The following is a 24,565-nucleotide window of genomic DNA, read 5'->3' on the forward strand; positions in this document are numbered from 1 at the left end:
GCGCTAGCCTAGGACGGACCGCGGTTCGATCCCCCGGCATCCCATATGGTCCCCCAAGAAGCCAGGAGCAACTTCTGAGCGCATAGCCAGGAGTAACCCCTGAGCGTCACAGGGTGTGGCCCAAAAAACCAAAAAAAAAAAAAAAAAAAAAAAAAAAGAATAATCCCTGAATAATCCCTGAGGACAAAGGACACACACACACACACACACACACACACACACACACACACACACACACACACGTATATATATATACATAAAAACCCCTTTTATTATTTTTATATTTTATTATTTATTTTATATATTTTAAAAATATATATTTATATTTATGTATTTTAAAAAACATTTTTATATATTTTATTTGGGGTATATATACATATAAAAGGGCTTTTATATATTTCTATATAAAAGGGCTTTTTTTTTTCTTTTTCGTTTTTGGGTGTTGCTCAAGGTTATACCCAACTCTACACTCAGAAATTGCTCCTGGCAGGCATGGGATACTGGGATTCCAACCACCGTTCATCCTGAATCAGCTGGTTGCAAGGCAAATGCCCCACCGCTACGCTATTTCTCCAGCATCTATAAAAGGAGTTTATATATTTATATATTAATAGCACCTGGCAGTGCTCAGGGCTTACTCCTAGCTCTGTGTTCAGTATCAGTCCTGGAGGGCTGGTGGTGGTGGGGACCATATAATAAGTATTAAACAGATCCTGGTCATGTGCAAGGTGGGCATTCTGACCACTCACTGTACTATCTCCTGCTCTCACCTTTGCAATTTTGATTTCAGTACACAAACCTACACGAGGCAAGGCCATGTCGAACAGTAGAACACAGACCCCTCAGATTTCAGCTTTGAGCATAGTAGAATTACTACCCAGGCTGGGGTGAGTGGTTAAGTGGACCTGCTTTGTGCTCTGAATACAGTCGGGCTTCACTAGAACGCCTGGGAACTGGGCCCATCCCAGGCTTATGTCATGGAGAGGGTCTGTGGCCTAGGAGGGAGGCACATGGCGCCCATAAGAGCACATCCTGCACATGTAACTGAGTCTCAATCACTTCTTACCAAGAATCGACCTAGCACCGCTCCTCTCCCAGGGTGAGTGAGTCACTTAGATTCCTCCCTTAAAATCCGCCCACGTCGAGATGTTTGGGACTCTGGATAGCGGGGCAGGGCTCAGGTCTACACTCCAAGCAGGCACTTGTGCTCAATGCCAAGACTCGGGGGGTGATGGGATAGGTGGGGACCCTCTGCAGAACAGAGGTTTGCTCAATGTCAAGACTTGCGGGATGGGGAGGCGTGGGGACCCTGTGTAGAATCAAGGTCTGCCCATTGCAAAGCATTGGAAGATGGGGACCCTCTGCAGACCCAAGGTCTGTTCCACGCAAAGCCTTGGGGATGAGATGGGGACCCTCTGCAGAATAGAGGTTTGTTTGCTCAATGCTAAAATTTGTGGAAGGGGATGGGTTGTGACCCCTTGATTTTGCAGAATCAAGGCCTGCTCCATGCAAAGCCTTAAGTTTGGGGGACCCTGCAGACTCAAGGTCTGTTCCACGCAGAGCCTAGGGGCGGTGGGAAATGGGATGGGGACCCTCTGCAAAACAGAGGTTTGTTTGCTCAATGCCAAGACTTGTGGAGGGGGAGGGTGGGGACCCCTTGATTTTGCAGAATCAAGGCCTACTCCATGCAAAGCCTTAAAGTTTGGGGTACCCTCTGCAGAACACAGGTTTGTTTGCTCCAGGCCAAGACTTGTGGGAAGGAAAATTGGGGACCCTTTGATTCTGCAAAATCAAGGTCTGTTCCATGCAAAGCCTCGGTGGTTGGGGGACCCTGTGCAGACTCAAGGTCTGTACCATGCAAAGCCTGAGGGGGTGGGGAATGAGATGGGGGCCCTCTGTCGAATAGAGGTTTGTTTGCTCAATGCCAAGACTTGTGGGAGGGGGAGGGTGGGGACCCCTTGATTTTGCAGAATCAAGGCCTGCTCCTCGTATAGCCTTGGAGTGTGGGGGACTCTCAGCAGACTCAAGGTCTGTTCCACGCAAAGCCTGGAGCTGGGGGAGAATGAGATGGGGGACCCTCTGAAGAACAGAGGTTTGTTTGCTCCAGGCCCAGACTTGTGGGGATGAAAAGTGGGGGACCCTGATTCTGCAAAATCAAGGCCTGCTCCATGCAAAGCCTCGGAGTTTGGGGGGACTGTGTGCAGACCCATGGACCCCTTGATTCTTGCAAAAATCAAGATCTGCTCCATGCAAAGCCTCGGAGGTTGGGGGGGGCCCGTCTGCAGCCCAACGCCCAGACTGGGGGTGCGGGGACCCCTCCAGCAGACTCGAGGCCCGGCAGCAGGCGCGGGGTCGCCAGCAGCCCAACAGCCGGGCGCTGGAGGTCAAGGAGCTCGGGGCGCGTCGCCACGCCCGGGTCGCCCCGAGCCGGCCAAGCGGAAGTCGCCCGAGTCCCCGCCCCGGGGTCGGAAACAGAACCCGGGACGCAGCGGACGCCGAGGGGCCGGAAAACGCGCTGGCGCGTGGCAGACGCCGCCACCTTACGGCGCAGGCGTGGCCACGCCCCTCTGGAGCCCGGCGACGCTCTCACGCACAAAACCACGCCCCCAGACTAACACAAGCCACGCCCCTCTCTGAGTCGCTCCGTCCCTCGGATGCCTTGCCACGCCCCCGACAACAACCACGCCCCTCAAGTGCCGCATGGCCACGCCCCTCTCCGCGCCGCCCCTCCCAGGGACGCCTCGACAAACCTTCGGTCACCAAGCCCCGCCTCTCCCGTGACACAAGCCACGCCCAGTTCCGCACTGTCCGGTTCCGGACGCCAGGCCACGCCTTCGGGCACCAAACTACGCTTCTCACGTGACAGATAGCCCCACTCATTGCCCACATCCGCATCGCCCTACCCCTCGGACACCTGGCCACGCCCATTAGAGCCAGGCCCCGCCTTCGGACACTAAACCACGCCCCTCCGGCGACACAAAGCCTGCCCCGATCTGCTCCTGGAACGCCTCGCCCCGCCCCTCAGCGTTCAGACCACGCCTTAGGGACCTAAACCACGCCCCTCTCGCCTCGCTTCTTTAGGACACCAAAGCCCCGCCCCTTCCGCTTCCGCCCCGCCCACCCCGCCCCTCTCGCGCAGCCGTTGCCCCGCCCCTCCGCGGCGGGCGGGCGCGCGTCCGACGTCCGCCCGCCCGTCCCCGCGTGCGGGCGCGCATGCGCCGACGTCACTTCCGGCCGTCCGCGGCGCTCGCTGGGCCGGGCCCCGGATGCTGGCTGGCGGCGGCGGCGGCGGCGGCGGCGGCTCCTCCCGGGCGCTCGCGTTCGCGTCGGCGTCGGCGTCGGCGAGCGGGCGCCGCTCCGGGTCGTGGCCGGCTGCGCGCGGCGCGGCGCGGACGATGGCGGCGGGCCCGGCGGCGGGCTGCGCGGAGTGGCGGGTGCTGCGGGACGGCTGCCTGCGCGGCGACGCGGACGGGCTGCGGAGCCTGGCCTACCACCCGGCGCTCAACGCCATCCTGGCCGTCACCCGGCGCGGCGCGCTGCGCGTCATCGACGGCACCTCGGGCGCCACCCTGCAGGCCTCGCCGCTCGCCGGTCAGCCCCGGGGCGCGGGGGGACGGAGGGAGGGGACGGAGGCCCGGGCTGGCCTGGGGGCGCCTGCCTGCTCCCGGGGCGCTCCCCGATGCTCCCAGGCGCTCCCAGGTGCTCCCCGATGCTCCCAGGTGCTCCCAGATGCTCCTAGGTGCTCCCTGATGCTCCTAGGCGCTCCCAGATGTTCCCAGGTGCTCCCAGATGCTCCCCGATGCTCCCGGGTTCACCCCGATGCTCCCAGGTGCTCCCAGGCGCTCCCAGATGTTCCCAGGTGCTCCCCGATGCTCTCAGGTGCTCCCAGGCGCTCCCAGATGCTCCCAGGTGCTCCTAGATGCTCCCCGATGCTCCCAGGTGTTCCCAGGCGCTCCCAGATGTTCCCAGGTGCTCCCCGATGCTCCCAGGTGCTCCCCGATGCTCCCAAATGCTCCTAGGTGCTCCCAGATGCTCCCGGATGCAACTAGGTGCTCCCCGATGCTCCCAGGTGCTCCCAGGCGCTCCAGATGCTCCTAGGTGCTCCCCGGTGCTCCCAGGCGCTCCAGGTGCTCCCAGATGCTCCTAGGTGCTCCCAGATGCTCCCAGATGCGCCTAGGTGCTCCCCGATGCTCCCAGGTGCTCCTCGATGCTCCCAGGTGCTCCTCGATGCTCCCAGGTTCTCCCCGGTGCTCCCAGATGTCCCCTCCAGCGCTCCTCGCACACAATAGCCCCCCTCGGGAGGAGGCTTTGAGCCGTCCAGGGGCTTCCCCTCCTCCTGCTTGGACCGTCACCCCGGGTACATAAGTGGGGGGAATCTATTCCCCCCCCCCATCAGGGTGGGGTGAGCGAGGAGGTTTACGGGGCAGGTGAGGCCTGCAAGAGGTAGAAGGTGCCGTGGGCATTTTATACTCATGTATTAGGAATAATGTGCTGGTATGTTTATACCATGTGTGTGTGTATGTACATAGAATATTTGATGTATGTGGGTGCTTGCTGGGAACCTTGGGAAAGGCCCGGGCTTGTGTGCGACTTGAGGAGTCTCAGTAGGCCCGCAGGGACTCTGGGACTTGTCTGCGAGTCAATGATGATTTTTTTCTTTTTTTTCTTCCTTTTTTGGTTTTGTGTTTTTTGGGCCACACCTGGGGAGGCTCAGGGTGGTGACTCCCTGGCTCCGCGCTCAGGGATCACGCCTGGTGGTGCTCCTGGGGCCATATGGGATGCCCCGTTGTACACCTGCAATGTATGCCCTCCCTGCCTGCCTGCCTGCCTTCCTGCTTGACCTATTGCTCCGGCCCCAGAATGATTCCCCCCCCCCTTTGGCACGAATTGGAACTCGGGGACCTCGGATGTGTAGCCAGTTGGACTTAATGGCAGTTCAGTCTGTGTGGGAGGAGATAACCCAGTTAGCAGTGGGAAACTTTTTTTTTTTTGCTTTATCTTTCCAACTTACTTTGTTTTTATTTTTTTTGGGGGGGCTCACCCATTGGTGCTCTGAGGCTATACTTGGTTTGATGCTTGGGGGGATTCTCTCTCTCTGTCTCTCTCTCTGTCTCTCTCTGTCTCTCTCTCTCTATTTCTCTCTCTCTGTCTCTCTCTCTCTCTTTCTGTCTCTTTGGTTTTTGGGCCTTACCTAGCAGCGCTCAGAAGTTACTCCTGGCTCTGTGCTGAGGAATCACTCCTGGCAGGCTCTGGGACCATATGGGATGTGGGGGAATTGAACCAGCGTAGGCCTCCTGCAAATGCAAGCCCTACCTGCTGTGCTTTACTCTGGCCCCTCTCTGTCCTTCTAGACACCCTCTCTCCCTCTCCCTCTTCCTCTCTGCTTCCCTGGGGCTCATTATGTGGGAGATTGTACTGGGTCAGCGACTAGCAAGGCCAGCTCTGGCCCCCTGCAAATCTTTTTTCAAATGTGCTATGAAATTTTTGCAGGCACGGAAGGGTGTAGGGACACATTTTGGTGACGGATTCCGTATCCCAGATCTCAGTTGAAGACTTGAGACCTTCCAGGGAGAGAAAGAATGAGACCTCCTTGGTTCTCTTCCTAGGTCCCATTCTTCCCCTTGTACCCTCTGCCACTTACAGCCGTCTTGATTGTGGTTTAGCATCTCCTAAACGTCTTTATATTTAGCCAGTGTGTGCTTGAGCTTTGAGAAGTGGGATGGCATATGTTCTGGAATTGACTCCCTCCCCCCTTTTTTGTGTCTCACCGGGGGCTGCTGCTCCTGGAGGTTCCTGAAATTGGTGTGTCTCCTGGGGGGTAAAGACACACCCCAGTCCGTCCAGCTCTTTTCTTTTCTCTTGGGGCTTGAGTTGGAATGTCTATAAAAAGTCAGAGTGTGTTCAAGAAAGAGGAGTTTCCCAGGGGGGTGGTATTTTGTTTCATTTGCTTATTTTTGGTGCCCAGGCTTGCTCCTGGCTCTGTGCTCAGGGGTCACTCCTAGTGGGACTTGGGGAACCAACCACTTGGGGTGCTGGGGATCGAATCCACGTTGACTGCTGTTTTCTTTCTCCTGCTTTAGAGAACTCCTTTGGGGAAAATGCTTTAGGAATGTTACAAATGGTTGGGGGGTTTGGACCTCCTTGTCTTGGGCGTTCTGCCCATGTGTAAAGGGAAACTAAGATGTCTAAGGTGGGAGAGGAGGGGTCTAGGGATCCAAATAATAAAGGTCAGACCATTGCATGATTTTGAGTATGATTTAGCCTGGGCCTGTGGGGGTGTCATTTAGAATAGAATTGGGTGTGATGGCAGATTATTGGACTGGGCTTGACTATGAGATTCAAATATCAGTGTTATGGCAGGGCAAAGAGGGATCGCAGAAAAAGGTCCGAAAGGACACCGGTGGAACATCATCCTTATATGAGAAGGTACAGCTTATAGTGGCCATTAAGTGGTTGAGTAGGGTCCTTTGTGGACGTTCTGTTACCATAGCTGAGGAGAGGCAGGGCTTCTGTTTTGCCTGGGAAGTGTAGGTATTTAGAAGGTTTGCTTTCAGTAGTGAATAAGGGATCGATGTCCCCAAATAGAGTGCTGAGGAGGGGGCCCAGAGACAATCCATTTCCCGTAGGACCGCTTTATTCTGTTCAACTGCAGTGAAATCCTTTCTCTTCTCCCCCAAAGAGGAAGGGCTCTTTGGGGTTAAGGAGTGATGGATAGACATTGAGTTTGATTAGTGGTAGAGGAGTGTGTTTTATGAAGTGAGTGAGAGTGTTCTCTGAGAGAGAGTTGATAGGGAGAGCAGGAGTGGGACTGGCATAACTATGTGCTTGGTTGGATGGCAAACATGAACTTTTAAGTCATGCCTTATTAATGAGTGTCGAAGCAAACATGCGAATGAATACAACATCCACACAGATGACTTCCATCTGGTGGTCAGTTAAAACGGGAGAGAGAAGGTCAGGAAGAGGGGACGAGGACAGGCCCGCCATGAGACCAGAGGCCTCTCGCCTGGCCCCCTGTCCTTTCTCTGTCCTTATGGGACCAGAATGTCCTTCCTCTGTCCTTTTTTTTTTGCCCTTCATGAGACCAGAGTCCCCGTCAAGTCTCTGTCCTATGTGCTGTGCTGGCAGGCAGTGACCACAACCCCTGGCCCAGTTCAGGATTATTTATTTTTCCGCTTGAATGTCTATCTCTATTGATGAGGTAACTGTGATTTACAGTATTGTTTTTTTTTTTGTTTTTGTTTTTTTTTTTGTTTTTTGGGCCACACCCGTCGTTGCTCAGGGGGTTACTCCTGGCTGTCTGCTCAGAAATAGCTCCTGGCAGGCACAGGGGACCCTATGGGACACCGGGATTCGAACCAACCACCTTTGGTCCTGGATCGGGCTGCTTGCTTGCAAGGCAAACACCGCTGTGCTATCTCTCCGTACAGTACTGTTAATTGATGGGCTTCATGTATGCATCATTCTGTGATCACACCATCCCTCCTTCCTCAAGGTCCCCCCCTCCCAAACCCCTCCCTCTCCATCTCCCAACAACAATAACCAGTTTGTGACCAACTGTTGGTAGACCATTGCTGCTACCTTGCTGGTATTCTTTTTTTTCATCAGTTTTGTGGACCAACTGTTCCTTGACCCTTTGCTGTTACCTTGCTTTGTATCTTTTTTTATTTTGGGCTACACCCAGTGGCACTCAGGGGATTATTTATGGTTCTGCATCAAAAAATCACTCCTGGCAGGCTCAGGGAACCATATGGGATGCGGGGATCAAACCCAAGTCAGCCGCATGCAAGGCAAGTAAGTTGCTATATATATGCTGGGCTATTGCTCTTGCCTCACTGCCATATCTTTTAATTCCCATATAGGATTGAGATCATTCTCTCTCTTTCTAGCCTTTCCCTGCAGACTGACTTCACTCAGTGTGACTTCCTGTAGTTCTATCATGTCAAAACCAGTGTCAGTTTTTGTTCTGTTAGTGTTTCATAGTATTCCATGTCATAAATACCACAACTTTAAAAAAAATTATTATAACTACGATGATTTTACCAATAATTACCATAATACAGTTGTTTTGGGCATTAAATGTTCCAGCACCATCCGTACCAGTGACTTTCCCATCACCCTGGTCTTTCCCCCCAAACCCCCTGCAAGAGGCAGGCACAAATAAACTTACTTCATATTGTTTGTTTCAACATAAAGACCAATGGAATTATCAAAACTTAGATCAACAACAGTGTGAAATAATTGTTCTCTCTCTCCTTGGTGTTCCTAAAGTTAGTGCCTGAGGATTGACTGGACTCTGAGCCTTTTATGTTACTGTTGAGGCTCCCTCAGCTTGGATTTTTCTGTGTGACTTTCCATCAGAATTCCTTGGACCCTTGGGCCAGAGTGATAGCACAGTGGTAGAGTATTTTCCTTGTACACAGTCAATCCCGGATGGATTCTGTTTTGATTTCCAGCATTCCATATGGTCCCCCGAGCCTGCTAGGAGTAACCCCTGAGTGCCACTGGTGTGACCTAAAAACCAAGAAAAAAGAAAAATTTCTGGGATCAGCCTGGGCTGACACTACTGTAAAGTATTGAGGTGCCCGGCATCTTTAGATTGGAAACAAATTTGGTGAGTTGGCTGTTTGGTAAGTTAGATCTAGGAGCTGGACTGGGGCTGTAGAGATAGCATAGTTGTAGGGCATTTGCCTTGAATGTGGCCGACCTGGAAGGGACCTAGTTCAATTTCCAAGTAACCCATATGGTCCCCCAGCTGCCAGGAGTGATTTCTGAGTGCAGAGCCAGAATGACCCCTGGGTGCTGCTGGGTGTTGCCCAACAACCAGTCAATCAATTAATAAATAAATAAAGCTTAATAAAAAGGAGCTGGTCCGATTCTGTTGGAGGGTGTGGGGTGTGGTGCTGGCTGCTGTAGCTCAGGCAGAACTGGGAGTTTGCCCAACTCTCCCTGTTCTTTTCTGAGACTTATCAGCCGTTATTTTTCTTTGGAGCTTGCCTGAAGGACCTTGAGCAGGAGGAAGGTGGGCTGGGGAGGGGGGTTCGGTTTTCCAGTGCTGGTGTGTGTGTGTGTGTGTGTGTGGGGGGGGGGATTGGCTCTGTACTGTAGAATTAAATATTGTGGAGTCCTGGATGGTGCTGGATGGTGGTGGATGGGGGAGTGAGGTCTTTCTCCTCCAGCCTAGGGCGCCTGCAACCACCCTTCCTGCTGGTGGTTCTCAGGGTTCAAGATAACGGCGAAGAAATGATCGCACTGTACCACAACTTTTTTTTTTTTTTTTTTTTGTACCACAACTTCTTGGTTTTTGGGCCACACCCGTTTGGAAACGCCCAGGGGGTTACTCTGGCTATTGCGCTCAGAAATCATCGCCCCTGGCTTGGGGGGACCATATGGGGACGCGGGGGGATCGAACCTCGATCCGTCCTATGCTAGCGCTTGCAAGGTAGACACCTTACCTCTAGCGCCACCTTCCCGGCCCACCACAACTTCTTGACTTCTTTATTTGTATTGGCATTTGGGCTGTTCCAGGTCCTGCCATCCTGTGTGAGCATAGGTATGCATCTCTCCTTTCCAAAGAATGTCTTTGTGTTTTGGTGTAAAATGCCAAAAAGTGGTCTGTCTGAGCCCTGTTTTATTATTGTGAGTTTTTTTTGGGGGGTGGGGGAAACTCCATGTTGCTTTCCAGAAATTTTTTTTTTTTTGGTTTTTGGGTCACACCGGTTGGTGTTCAAGGTTACTCTTGGCTCTGTGCTCAGAAAAAGCTGCTGGCAGGCAAGGGGGTATCATATGGGATGCCAGGATTCGAAAAACGGTCCATCTTGAGTTGGATGCGTGCAAGGCAAACAAATGCCCTACCACTATGCTATCTCTCGGCCCTTTGCAGAACTTTAACCGGACAACATTCCCACCGACTGTGAATGATGGTTCTTTGCTCCCCACAGCCTTTCCAACACTGGCTCTTTCCAGGCCTTTCACCGGCAGGAGACACTGATTTGCACTTTGCAGATCCTTTCAGTAGATCCAGGGTATCTTCTAAGTATTAGGCCTAGAATGCCTTGGAATATGCTTGAGTGGAGCCTTCCCAGGTGTCAAGTTGGCTCCTTTTAGTATTAAGATTTCCGAGTTTCTAGGTGAGCACCAGCATTCAGTGACCTGCCATTGGCGACTCCTGAGTCCCTATTTTGTTCTTGCATTGCCTTTCCTCACTCCTGTCGTTCGATTCTTTCTGAGGATGCACCAATTTGCTTCCAGTCACCTGGATAAGTCCTGAGGTTTATGAAAACCCAGAGTGGATTCTAACTTCCAAGTGGTCCCCTGAAGGCCCCACCACCCAGTACTGGCAGATTATCCTTTGTACTGTTTTCTTTTTCTTCTCTTTCTGTTTATTTCTTTTCTTTTCTTTTCTTTTTTTTTTGGCTTTTTGGGCAACACCGGGTGGACTCTCAGGGATTACTCCTGACTGGCTCTGTGCTCAGAAATCGCTGGCTTGGGGGACCATATGGGACACCGGGGATAGAACCGTGGTCTGTCCTAAGTCAGCTATGTGCAAGGCAAATGCCCTACCACCGTGCCACCATTTGGCCACCTCTTTCTGTTTATTTTAAAATTTTTGGGCCCCACTTGGGTATGCTCAGAGCTGCCCTCTTGGCTCAGCACTCCGGGATCACCACTGGCGCGGCTTGGGGGACCATATGGGATACCAAGGATCAAACCTGGATCTCACTTGATGTCCTGAATCTCCACCTGTCTATGTGCTGTGGTTTCTCTCTTGAACTTGAGATTCCATCCCATTTCGCTTTTTAGGACTAAGTGTGTAACCCCTCCCTGTTGAACAAAACATCAATATTTTTGATTTGGATGTAGTATGTACATGACGAATATGTTAGATGGAGGATTCCTATGTTATGAATAGCCAAGTCAGTTTTCTTCTTTGTGCCCCCCCACCCCAGACTTTTTGTGCTATTTTAGGCTTATAGCAACCTTGAACAGAAAAAGTACGGGATTGCTGTACTATCTGGCCTCACCACCCTTCTCCCAATACCTGACATCCCGGAAGTGTTTGTTGCATTGAACCTGAAGGGGCACATTGTTATCCCTGGAAGCCCAGAGCTCATTACTGTATGATTCTCTCTTGGCGTTAAAAAGGTCTGGGATTTTTTGTTTGTTTGTTTCATTTGACTGTTTTTGTTTTCTTGAGTCACACTCAGTGGTGCTCAGTAGTTACTGCTGGCAGTTCTCAAGGGGCTGTATGGGATGTTGACGATGCAACCCGGGTCAGCCTTGTGCAAGGCTATCGCCCTCCCTGCTGTATTCTCTCTCAGGCCTCCCCCCATTTTTTTGGTTTTCGGTCAGGGTTACTCCTGGCTCTATGCTCAGAAATTGCTCCTGGCAGGCTCGGGGGACCACATGCGATGCTGGAATTTGAACCACCCTTCCTTCTGCATGCAAGGCAAATACCCTACCTCCATGCTATCTTTCCGGACCTATCTCTGGCCCTTTTCTGGGGTTCTGCAGGTCATAGTAGGGGGGCCCCCATTGCAGCGTCATTTGCCCTAAACAATGTGCTGGGTCTGCTCAAGGCTCCTTTATTCCCTACCCCCAGCAGCCACTGGTGGTGGTGATTGTTTTTTTATCCCCTCTGGTTTTTGTGCCACATTGAGTAGTGCTCGAGATAATTCTGGCTGTATGGGGTCCATATGGGATGCTGGGGATTGAATGTTCGTCAGCTGTGTTTAAAGCAAGCACCCTCCCCGCTGTGCTATCGCTCTGGCCCCTGTCTGTTTGTTTGTTTTTAACTCTCCTTATTTTAGCCTTTTCCAGATTGTCAGGGCTGCAATTTTTGCATAGCATGTCATCTTTTCAGTGTGACTTTTTTGCTTAACTTTCCTTTTCTGCCATATCTTTTCCTTGGCTTATTTATTTACTTACTTATATAGCACCAAATCCGATGCCCATAGGTTTATCCATTAACCTCTGAGGAATATCATTGCTTGCTTCTCCATTTGGGCTGTTAAGAATAAAGCCACTGTAAATATTTGCTTGCTTTTGTACGTACTTTGTGTGTGAGAAAATACTGAGTAGCTGGACTGCTGGATGGGGTGAGAAGACTGTCTTTGATTTGCAAGGGGCTTCCAGATGGCGCTTCAGAACGATTCTCTTCTGGTCTCCCTGCAGCAGGGGCAGGAATCTTTGAGGTGCACGGGATGCCTGCTGCCTGTTTTTCTGTCAGCATTCTGACTTTCCGTTCTGACTTTTGGGGTTCTGCAGTATGATATGGTGTATGGTACTGTGTCTGGTATGGTATATATGGTACATGTATTGTACTGCGGTGCCCCACTTCAGTGTCATTGTCTAAACAGGCATGCGTGGGGAACTGCACCATAATTTGCCCTTTCTTTGATGGCGAAGGGCATTGGCATCTTTCTTACAGTTCTGTGTAGACTTTGAGGTTTATTGTTTGTCTTCATTTTAGGCTTTGTTTTAAAAACCATCTATGTATGTATGTATGTGTGTGTATGTATGTGTGTATGTATGTATCTGTCTGTCTGTCTATATTTTTGGACCACACTGGGCTGGTGCTCAGGGAGGGTTTGGGGGACCATGTGGGGATGCCGGGAATTGAACCCAGGTCTGTTTCGAGTCAGCCACGTGCAAGGCAAATGCCCTACACGCTGTGCTATCATTCCGGCCCCTTCATTTTAGTTTTTTGGGTCATACCTGGTGCATTGCTAATGTGTTTTACCTCCTGGTGGTGCTCAGGAGACCATCTGGGGTGCTCAGGATCTGAACCCAGGTCCAAGTGTGCACTCTACTAGGTACAGCATAGCACAGAGCCAGACTTGGCATTTGAAAAATTAAAATAGCTAGACCATACTACTGATTCCGGTTTTGCTTTTGCTCTTTATTTTCTGTTTGATTTTGGCCACACCCAGTGATGCTCGGAGGGTTACTCCTGGCTCTGCACTCAGAAATCACTCCTGACAGGCTGGGGGAACCTATGGGATGCTCTGGGTCAAACCTGGGTTGGCCTGCATGCAAGGCACACCTGACGGCACTGTATTCCTTTCTTTTGCTCTTGCTTGTTCCTGTAATTCTGTTTGTGAGGACTGATCCTGGTGTTGGAAGCCGATGATTTGGGAAGAACTCAGTTTTGTGGTTTTGCTTTTGTTTTCTATTATTATTATTATTATTATTATTATTATTATTATTTAGTTTTTGGGTTACATCAGGCAGCACTTAGGGCTTACTACTGAGTCTGCACTCAGAAATTTTCCCTTCCTTCCTTCCTTCCTTCCTTCCTTCCTTCCTTCCTTCCTTCCTTCCTTCCTTCCTTCCTTCCTTCCTTCCTTCCTTCCTTCCTTCCTCCCTCCCTCCCTCCCTCCCTCCCTCCCTCCCTCACCTCCTTCCTTCCCTTCCTCCCTCCTTCCCTCCTCCTTCCTTCCCTCCCTCCTTCCTCCCTCCCTCCCCTCCCTCCCTCCCTCCCTCCCTCCCTCCCTCCCTCCCTCCCTCCCTCCCTCCCTCCCTCCCTCCCTTCCTCCCTCCCTCCCTCATCTTTCCTTCCTTCCATTCCTTCCTCCCTTCCTCCCTGCGTCCCTCCCTCCCTCTCCTTTCCTTCCTTCCATTCCTTCCTCCCTTCCTGCGTCCCTCCCTCCCTCTCCTTTCCTTCCTTCCTTCCTCCCTGCGTCCCTCCCTTCCTTCCTTCCAGTGTGCAAGGCAAACGACCTGCCCTCTGTGCTATCACTCGGGCCCTCATTCTCACTGTTTGTTTTTGAGGCTGTACTTCGTGGCTCAGGGGTATCCTCCCCCCCCCCCCCACACACCTGGATATACTCAGGGTTTACTCTTGGCTCTGCTCACAGGGAACATTCCTGGTGGGTTCGGGGAAACTATGGGATGCCAGGAATCTTAACCCAGGTTAGCTTGGGCCACACCTCTTCGCTGTGCTATTGCTCTGTCCTCTCGGAGGCTGCTCTTGGTTTGGAGCTTAATCCTGATCTTTCCCAGGGGGCCCTTCAAGCCTGGCTGCCACTCTTTGAGCTTTCTCCCCAAAACTCACATTAAAAAATGCTCACTGGGCCCGGAGAGATAGCACAGCGGTGTTTGCCATGCAAGCAGCCGACCCAGGACCTAAAGTGGTTGGTTCGAATCCCGGTGTCCCATATGGTCCCCTGTGCCTGCCAGGAGCTATTTCTGAGCAGACAGCTAGGAGTAACCCCTGAGCACCGCCGGGTGTGGGCCAAAAACCAAAAAAAAAAAAAAAAAAAAAAGCTCACTGATGGGACTGGCGAGGTGGCGCTAGAGGTAAGGTGTCTGCCTTGCAAGTGCTAGCCAAGGAAAGATCACAACTGTGGTTCAATCCCCCGGCATCCCATATGGTCCCCCCCAAGCCAGGGGCAATTTCTGAGCGCTTAGCCAGGAGTAACCTCTGAGCATCAAACGGGTGTGGCCCGAAAAAGCAAAAAAAAAAAAAAAAAAAAAAAAAAAGCTCACTGGATAGAGGGTTTATATGTTGGATTTTCAAGTAGACCTACACGCTTATAGGGGAAGCCTGGGGTGAGCCTCTCTCTGTACGGATGACAGGGTGAGGCCGACTTCCTGATTACTAGCGCATACATGTGTCATGTTCTTAGTAATGAAGAAGTGTGTGGGACGGTGATCAGATCATATACACAGACATACACAGAAGAGGAAGTCACTTCTCTTGACTTTCCTTTCCTTTTTTTGTTTTCTTTGTGCTTATTCTTGGCCCTGCTCAGGGCTCACTCCTGGTGTGCAGGGGATCAAACCCAGGCAGCTGTGTTTAAGGCCATGTTGTCCTCACTTGTGCTCTCTCTCCCTTTCTTTCCTCCCCCCCCCCCCCACACCCCTTTGTCTCTCTTGCTCTCAGACAGGTGTACTTACACAGAGATGATGGAAATCTCCCCGTGGGGGAGGATCAAAGTGTCTGCTCTGAGGTCTGTCATCAGGAATCGAGATCTGCCTGATTCTCTTCTGTACTTTGGTTTCAGAGAGGGAGAGAAAGAGGAGAGGAGAAAGAGTGCAGAGAGAGAAATAGAAGAGATAGGTGAAAGAGAGAGGAGAGAGGTAACAAGAAAGGGAACAATAATGGACTTGAGAGGGCAAGAAAAATGGTGCACCCTGTCAGTTGTATTAGTGACTGGAGAGAGCCACCTGCCTGTCAGCATCAGGGTGCCTCAGAGCCCCGTTTCTGTGGCTTCAGTTCAGTTCTGCCATTTCCTGCTGGACTCCAGATTGGGTTGAAAGCAGCTGATAGTCGGGATCCTCCTTCAATCAGGAGGGAGGGGCTGGGGCAGCAGGGCAGGGCCAGAGCCCACCCAACCTGACCTCAAGTCTTCTGCCTCCAGTGCTCCAGCATCTCCTCATGTGTTGTGCTACCCCCGCTCTCCACCCAGTGATGGGGCTGCGTGGACACCCTTGGTCCTGGGTGCTCGGGGCCAGCCAGAGTCAGTTCTGGTGCTCAGAGCAGCTGGGAATCCCCAGGGGTGTGGGGCCAGCGGCCAGCTCTTCCCTGCTGGTAGAGCTTGTGGTTGCCTGACCTCAAGTGCTCTGTGTGTGTGTGTGTGTGTGCACGCGCGCAGCGGCGTGTGCGTGCGTGCGCGAGAGAGATAGAGAGACAGACACACAGACGAGAAGAAAATACAGGGGTGAGGCGCTTTCCTTGTGAGTCGATGGGCCCCGCTTTAATTTTGGCACCACATTTGGTCCCCTGAGCACTGAGCCCACAGTAATCTCTGAGCACCACTGGGTGTGGTTCCAACCCCCATCCTCTGTGATCAAAGTTGAGAATTCTGTTTTATAACATCGGCTAACTTAATCTTCACATCTTTACGGTGCAGGCACATGGCTCATGTTTAGGCCATGTTTAGGGGTGCGATCTGTTTTTTTTTTCTTTTGGGGGTCACACCTGGTGGCGCTCAGGGGTTACTCCTGGCTCTGCACTCAGAAATTGCTCCTGGCAGGCTCCGGGGACCATATGGGATGCCGAGGATTGAACCCGGTCCTTCCATGGTTGGCCATGTGCAAGGCAAACGCCGTACCACTGTGCTATCTCTCCGGCCCTCAGGGTGTGATCTGGGTTTCACATAGCAACTCTCAACTTGGATGTGGCATCCCCAAAGTAGCCAAGCCAGAGTTAATTGTTCCCGACTCAAATCGAATCAGGGCCTGGTGTGCTCTGGATTTCTGTGTGCAGGACCTACTAGGCACATCCTTGTAGGTGGGTGGGATTGGACGGAGCAACCTGAGCATTTGCAGTTGGAAGCGCCCCTGAGAATCTTCTGGACCGGTGGCCTTGCTCACCTAGGCGGCAGGCATCTACTGACAGGTGGCGGTGCTCTGTGTCGCAGAGGGCCGAGAGTCGCTGTAGCTACAGTCATGTCCCGAGGAAGAACGCAGCCTATGTGCCCAGGGGTGCTTGAAGTGTTTAACTGTGATGAGTATATGAAAAAGGTCCCAGAGTTTCTTTCCAGAAGTTGGGCATTATTTTGGGGGAAAGGTTTGGACCACACCCGGCGGTGCTCAGGGCTTTCACCTGGCTCAGCATTTTGGGATCACTCCTGGTGGGCTTGGGGGACCATAGGTATGCTGGGGATTGTTTTTGGTTTTGGTTTTGGTTTTTGGGTCACACCTGTTTGACGCTCAGGGATTACCCCTGGCTCTGCGCTCAGAAATTGCCCCTGGCTTGAGGGGACCATATGGGAGACCGGGGGATCGAACCGCCGTCTGTCCTACGCTAGCGCTTGCAAGGCAGACACCTTACCTCTAGTGCTACCTTCCCGGCCCCGGTATGCTGGGGATTGAACCTGGGTCGGCCACATGCAAAACAAGCGTCTTATTTGCTGTACTAGGTCTTCGGCCTGAGTAGAGTATTTAAAAATTTTTTTTGAGTTTTGGAATTTTTGAACCATACTCGGTTGTGGGCTCTGCTCAGGCATGGCTCTGGTGGTGCTCAGGGGACTGTGTGGTGCTGTGGGTTTGGACACGAGTTGTGGGCGCTGGGGCACTCGCAGCAAGGTCTTCCCTCTTCACTGTGTCTCCAGGCCATGGGGGGCATTTTTTGTTTGTTTGTTTGTTTGTTTGGGGGGCACATCCAGTGGTGCTCAGGACCCACTCCTGGCTGGCTCTAGGGACCATATGGGGTGCCAGGGATTGATTGAACTTGGGACTGAACCTGAACCTGAGAGTGCAAGGCAAGCGCTCTTTCTGTCAAGTCCCACCCACAGAGGGTTTTGAGTGGTGTCCATGACTTAAGAATGGGGTCGGAGCGATAGAACGGTGGTAGGGCATTTGCCTTGCATGTGCTGACACAGGACAGATCCAGGTTCATCCCCAGCATCCCATATGTACCCATGAGCCTGCTAGGAACAATTTCTGAATGTAGTGCAGAGCCAGAGCCAGGAGTAACCCCAAGAGTCTCTAGGTGTGCCCAAAAAAACCCGTCAAAAATAAACAAACAAAAATAACGTTTCCAGATGATGTTAGGATAATTCAAAGTGGCAGTTTTGAGTACAATTAATAGAGAAAATTTGCATTATTTATTTAGGGGGGGCTGGGTTTGGGCCACACTAGCTCTGCTCAGGGCTTACTCCTGGCTTGGAACTCGGTCATCACTTCCTATGGGCTGGGGGGATTGATTACACGGGGTGTCAGACCTTGAACCCTGGCCAGCTGTGTGTGAAGTGCCCTTCCGGCTGTACTATCTCCCCAGCTCCCAGAGCATTGGAATTGTTTTGTTTTTATTTTGGACCACCTCTGGCTATGTTCAGGATGTTCTTCTGGCTCTGTGCTCAGGGGTCACTCTTGGCAGGGAGGGGAAGTGCCCACGTGGCACTGGGGCTCCAACCTGGTCGGCTGCCGAGGTCACATGCTAGCTGTGTTGACCTTGTGACCGTGGTTTTTCTCTCTGACCAGGAGTTATCTTTTATTTTTTTGGAGGGGGGCGGGGAACCACACCTGGCAATGCTCAGGGCTTACTCCCAACTGTGCTCAAGAACACTCCTGGGGGTGGTGTTGGTCACGTTGACCACATGCAAGATGAGCCCTCCCTGCAATAACTGCTATTTTTTGCTTGGGCCCTAACCATGTGTCTTTCGATTGACTTCCATGCTTGTGTAGATGCTGTTTCTCTTGCCTTCCTGCCATTCACATTCCATTTGTTGCATTCACACACACACACACACACACACACACTCTGTTTTTGGGCCACAAGTGGTGATGCTCAGGGATTGCTCAGGGCACCATGTAGGATGCTGGGGTGGAACCCTGGTCAGCTTCTGGCCAAGTCAGCACCCTCCCCATTGTACTTTCTTTCTGGCCCTGCATTTTATTTTATTTTTATTTTGGGGGGGGGACCACACCCAGTGACGCTCAGGGGTTATTCCTGGCTATGCGCTCAAAAATCACTTCTGGGTTGGGGGACCATATGGGATGCTGGGGGATCGAATCACGGTCTGAACCATAATTCGTCCTAGGCTAGTGCTGGTAAGGCAGATAGATGCCTTACTGTTCCGCGCCACCGCTTCAGCCCTGTATTTTATTTCTTTTCTTTTTTTTTTGTTTTTTTTTTCGTTTTTGTTTTTGGGTAACACCGGCAGTGCTCAGGGGTTACTCCTGGCTCTACACTTAGAAATCGCTCCTGGCAGGCTCGAGGGGCCATATGGGATGCCAGGATTCGAACCACCACCCTTCTGCGTCTAAGGCAACGCCTTACCGCTGAGCTATCTCTCGGTCCCTCATTTTATTTCTTAATCCCCTTTTTAGAGGGGGCACACTGGCTGTCCTCAGGGGTTACTTCTGACTTTGTGGTCAGAAATGACTCCTGATAGGCTCGAGGAACCTTATGGGATGCTTGGATCAAACCCAGTTTGGTTGCTTGCAAAGCAAATGCCCTCCCTCCCCAGTGTGCTCTTGCTCTGCCCCGTTTTTTTTTTTTGTTTTTTGTTTTTTTTGACTAAGTCATTTATTTGTCTTTGCACCTAGTTTTGCTTTGTACTAGTGACTTACTTTAGGTTTGAATATACTTTGGACAAGTAAGCAAATATAGGGGTTGGAGTGGTGGCACAGGCTACTGTTAGGCAGTTGCCTTGCATCCACTAACCTAGGGCTAACCTAGGATGGACAGCGGTTCTATTCCCCAGCGTCCCTTAAGGTTCCTCAAGCCAGGAACAATTTCTGAGCGCATAGCCAGGAGTAACCCCTGAGCGTCAATAGGTGTGGCCCAACCCCCCCCCCCAAATGCAAATATACAAAGTATACTTTGTTCAGTAAGATCATTTTTTTGGTTATTCAAATCAGAACTCCTTTTGTAGCTCCCAGGTGCGGCTGTCTCTGGGGCCCTGGGGAGCCCTTCCAGAGGTGTTTGGCCAACCTGGGTAGGTTTGTAGTGCCAGGATCCCGAGCTGCTGGGGACTGCCAGGGCCACGCTGGGCAGTTCTTGGGAGGTGCTGAGGTCCTGGGGATCAGACCTGGCAGGGCTCCCATCTGGCCCTTAACGTATATCTGGGAAAGAACTGGACTTTCGCTGTTCAGCCTGCTCTGTTCTGTGACAAACTGAGAATGATTTGTCTCCAGTGTGTTGTATTAATTAATAGCATTTGCATTTGACAGTGCATCAGTGGAAATGGGATTTAGCAGGTTTTTTTTTTTTTTTGTCACTTTGCAAAGATAACTCTGGTATAGGAGCATATTGTGTTGGGGTACACATGGGTAGTGCATTCATAGTTACAAGTAGGTTTCACTTTATTCTAATTTTTTGGGGACTCACATCCTGTGAAGCTCAGGGGCTCTTCCTGCTCTGCACTCAGGAATTACTATGGGAACCTTACGGGATGCCAGAATTCAAACCCAGTTCACTCACTTGCACAGCAAGCTGCTTGCTGTGCGTTCACTTTGGTCCCCCTCTTTTTTTTTGTTTTGTTTTTGGGCCACACCATGTGTGTTCAGGGCTCACTCACACCTGGCTCTCCTCCTTGGGAATCACTCCTGGTGGTCTGGGGCAGGGGTCCCTATGGGTTACTGGCAGAATTTGGAATCACCGCAGCCAAGCAAAGGTCTGACCTGCTGTACTATGGTCTTTGCCTTCTCCCGTCCCTTTTTGCTGATGTTTTTTGCCTGGTTTCTACTCTGAGCTCAGTGGGTTGTGGATTTTGCAAACAGTGAGATGTAGAGAAATTCAAACTCTCAGATGTACACTCTCAGGATGCGTATTAAAGAAAAGGACAGCTGCCATGGAAAACAGGATAGCAGTTCCTCCACTGACTAGAAGCAAGACTTTTTGTTTTTGGGTCACACCCGGCAGCGCTCAGGGGCTACTTCTGTCTCTATGCTCAGAAATTGCTCCTGGCAGGCTCGGGGGACCACATGGGACTCTGGGATTCGAATCACTGTCCTTCTGCATGCAAGGCAAACGCCCTACCTCCATGCTATCCGGCCCCAAGAAGCAAGACTTAACATATGATCACTGGGGTCATATGTGCACCTTTCTTGTGCCTTTAACCTTGTCCTGTCTGTGGTCCTGAGAAATACAAATGTAAACATGCTTAGTAGCCATAGTAGCTGTTGAAACCTGTATCTTTTTATTCCTAACAATGATAATTTGTACCTTTTCTGTCAGTCTTTCGAAAAGCTTGTCATTTTCTTTTATCTTTTTCTTTTCTTTTATCATTTTGTGGGGGAAGAGGGACACACTTGGTGGTGCTCAGGTGACTCTTTTCTGGCTCAGTGCTCAAGAATCACTCCTGGCTCTGTGCTCAGGGCTTACTCCTGATTATGCTCAGGGATCATTCTTGGTGGGGCTGGGAGACCAGATATGGTAGAATAAATGTCATTGCTTAATGATGTTGCCCAGATTAAAAAAAAAATCTGTGGGTTTTCTGTTTACTAATTTAAGCAGTTACTGCGAACAGTGGAGTCCTGAGCTGTAATTATAGATGGCTGGTTTTTCTTTTGGTCCTGTTAATTTTTGCTCTTTACATTTTGATTTCTTTTAGAAATAAATCTATTTGGGATTTGTCCCGTCCTTGTTCCTGGAACTTCTGTCACGCATCTTCATTTCATGCTGCCTTTCTTTGCTCTGATCTTTGTGCAGTACTAGTCATTTGACTTTGGGTTGGCAATTAGATCGTAACATGCCATCATTTTATTTTCATCCTTTTCGAAAGAGAAATGTTCTGTCTTGTAGACATCAAGTAATTGTAGTGTAGTTAGTATGTGTATTTAAATTTGTTCTGTCAGGGGGCTAGAGAGATAGCATGGAGGTAAGGTGCTTGCCTTTCATGCAGAAGGACAGTGGTTCGAATCCCGGCATCCCATATGGTCCCCTGTGCCTGCCAGGAGCATTTCTGAGCAGAGAGCCAGGAGTAACCCCTGAGTGCTGCCAGTTGTGACCCCAAAACACCCCCCCCCCAAAAAAAATTGGTTCTCTCATTTTTTTTTTTTTTTTTTTTTTTTTTACTTTTTTTGGTCCACACCCGATGACACTTAGGTTACTCCTGCTATGTGCTCAGAAATCACTCCTGACTTGGGGGATCATATAAACACTGGGGGATCGAACTACAATCCGTCCTAGGCTAGCATGTGCAAGGCAGACACCTTACTGTTTGTGCCACTGCTCTGGCCCTGAACCATTGATTCTTTTTTTTGGGGGGGGGGATGTTTTTTTGGGCCACACCCAATGACGCTCAGAGGTTGCTCCTGGCTTTGCGCTCAGAAATCTCTCCTGGCTTGCTGGGGGATGAACCGTGGTCTGTCCTAAGCTAGAGCGCAAGGCAGATGCCTTACAGCTTGTGCCACCGCTTTGGTTCCCCTCAATTTTTTTTTTAATTTTATTTTGTTTGTTTTTGGCCCACACCAGTGGCACTCAAAAGGTTGTTTGGGAACCACTTAGTATGCTGGGTATCAAACCTGGGTCCGCTGTGTGCAAGGCAGATGCCTTCTCCGTTGTGCTGTTGCTCCAGTCCCATTCTGTCAGTCACATTTAATGGATATCTTTTATTTATTTTTATTTTTGGGGGGCCTATACCTGGCTCTTTTTAGGGTTGCTTCTGGTGTGTTGCGGGAATCATATTGAACCAGAGTCATGTGCAAGGTATGTGCCCTACCTGTGCTCACTCTCGCTCTTTCTTTTTTTTGGGGGGGCAGTAATGGACCTCACCTGGCAGTGCTCAGGGGTTACTCCTGGCCTGCTTGGGGGACCATGTGGGGTGCTGGGCATCGGCTGCATGTCCTTTTTTATTTGCTCAACTTCTTCCCCTTGCAGCTCTGTCTGAGTAAATCTGCCCACAGAAACAGGTTTTCTCTCCAGTCTTGAGGGGAGGAAAACGTCTGTATCTTTCGTTCCTCGAGGCGATCTTTGTTCCAGTATTGCGTTGTACATTACTGTAAAGAAACACGGGCTAATGAACCCCACAGTTTGGAATGATAAATATGCTTTTATTGTTCCTGACAAGTTGCCTGTAAGTAACATCTTTCAGGATTTTTTTGTTTTGTTTTGTCATTTACTGTTTCTGGCTGTGAATTTTTCCCCCTCCCCTTGGGCCAGCCCGCCTGCTGCCAGCCTGCCCGCCTTTGGCTGTGAATTTTTAACCCACTATTTTCGGATGTTGCCCTGCCCAGCCTGTGCGTCTGACTAATGCAAGTTGTTAGTATCGTTCAGAGGCCACAAACAGAGCATCGCCTCAGACCTTCCTGGATGTGTCTGGGGCTGCTATGCAGGTGCAGTTGGAGTAGAGTAAGGAAGCCCAGAGATCTCATGAACTCCAGAATATTTCCATTGCCCAAGGTGCATTCTTGGCAGGCTAGAGAGCTCTATGTATGGGATAGAACTCAGCTTGGACACCTTCAAGGCAAGTGACCTCCCTGCTGTGTTGTCACTCCAGCCTGGGTTCTCTGGCTCTTTACAGGAAGTCTCTGGTGTAGAAGAAAATAGGCTTTTCCTCTTTTCAGAGCTTTTGACTGGGGGTGGTGGTGTCTGCACCTATTAATGCTCAGGGGCTGCTGGGCTGGGTGCCGGTGACTCACCGCGGCAGTGCCTCGTTGGATTTGGACCTCCTGCAGGTACAGCAGCTACTCCAGCCCACTGTGGTCTCCCAGTCCTTGGAAAAGACTTTGGAGGGGGGGTTTCCTTGATCTATGTAGGTTAGTGCTTATCTTCCACACAGGGTGGGGAGATGCCACAAGTTCACTTTCATTTACAAAACCACACGTCATCCCCAAAGCCAGCTTTTCTGGAAACGAGGCCGGTTTGAGTGAGCCCTGGGACTTACTGATTTTGAGGAAATATCAGACTGTGGTAGAAACTTGAGTTTAAGAGGTTAAAGGGTGGGGCCGGAGAGATAGCATGGAGGTAAGGCGTTTGCCTTTCATGCAGGAGGTCATCGGTTCGAATCCCGGCGCCCCATATGGTCCCCTGTGCCTGCCAGGAGCAATTTCTGAGCCTGGAGCCAGGAATAACCCCTGAGCACTGCCAGGTGTGACCCAAAAACCAAAAAAAAAAAAAAAAAAGAGGTTAAAGGGTGCTCCAGTGGGGTTGAGTGTCTGTTATCCAGGATCCTTTCTTTGCCTTGTTCTTGCCCAGCAGTGCTGTGGGAGCGGGTTGGGGTTGGCAGAGCCTCAGCCCAGGGCTTTTCTCAGGCTGGTGTTCCCCCCCCCCCCCCAGCACATTCCCTGTGGTTCTCTTTAATGGTCCTGTTCCTCTTGGGGATGAAGAGATGGAGTGGCATGGGGGGAGGTGACCCTGGTTAATTCCCCAGCAACTGTAGCACCTGAGCCCTTCCCCCAGAAGTGATCCCTGAGTACAAAGAAAGTTGGAGCACACCGGGGTGTGGCTAAGAAACAAAACCAAACAAAATGTTCCTGCTTTCCTTTGGGGTGGAGCCATCCCATGCAATTCTGAGGACTCAGGGCCACCTTGTGATGCTGGGCCCCATCACTTGGGCCACGTCTGGGTGCAGGGGGGTGGGTTGGTGTTGGGATTCCAACTTGTTTTTCGGGTCATGACAGCCATATACTCCCTGGCTGCAGAGTTATCTCCTTACCCCCAAATTATGAAGGAAAATGGAAATTTCCCTTTTATTGTCCAACCTGTGTGTCCTGCCCCCAGCCTTCCCTTCTGTGTAGACATCCAGTTGTCTGTCAGTCAGACCGGAACAACACATGTTTTTTATTTTTAACTTGAAATGAGCATTTGTATTCCTGCCTTTGGTCTGGTTAAATAAGAAAATCACGCATATGTGTACGATGTGGAAAGTTTTACTTTCTCTCTCTCTCTCTCTCTCTCTCTCTCTCTCTCTCTCTCTCCTCTCTCTCCCCTCTCTCTCTCCCCTCTCTCTCTCTCTTCTCTCTCTCTCTCCTCTCTCTCTCTCTCTCCTCTCTCATTGTGTGAGGCAGACCAACCTTGTGGATGATGCCACTGCAGTGAACAAGCTCATTTCTCACCAGCTCAAGTTCTTAGGTTGAGTGTAGGTTTCTGTGGTAGGTTCTGTAGCTGGTTGAATCGTTTTCCTTCAGAGTGGAGGTCCTCCTCGAAACCCAGAATGTTTCCTGATTT

At 50.9% G+C, this 24,565-nt stretch overlaps 1 protein-coding gene across 1 annotated transcript in view; it reads left to right on the top strand.

Moving 5' to 3' along the window:
- The first annotated feature begins 2,654 nt into the window (after window positions 1–2,654).
- BIRC6 (baculoviral IAP repeat containing 6) overlaps window positions 2,655–24,565 on the top strand; it is a 162,874-nt gene continuing 140,963 nt past the window's right edge. Inside the window, exons 1-2 of the mRNA XM_049784698.1 lie at window positions 2,655–2,859; window positions 3,082–3,591. Of these exons, the coding sequence (XP_049640655.1) occupies window positions 2,655–2,859; window positions 3,082–3,591 (715 nt within the window). The remainder of the gene's footprint in view (window positions 2,860–3,081; window positions 3,592–24,565) is intronic.

Source organism: Suncus etruscus, chromosome 12 (genome assembly GCF_024139225.1).
Source record: "Suncus etruscus isolate mSunEtr1 chromosome 12, mSunEtr1.pri.cur, whole genome shotgun sequence".
Taxonomy (NCBI): Eukaryota; Metazoa; Chordata; class Mammalia; order Eulipotyphla; family Soricidae; genus Suncus; species Suncus etruscus.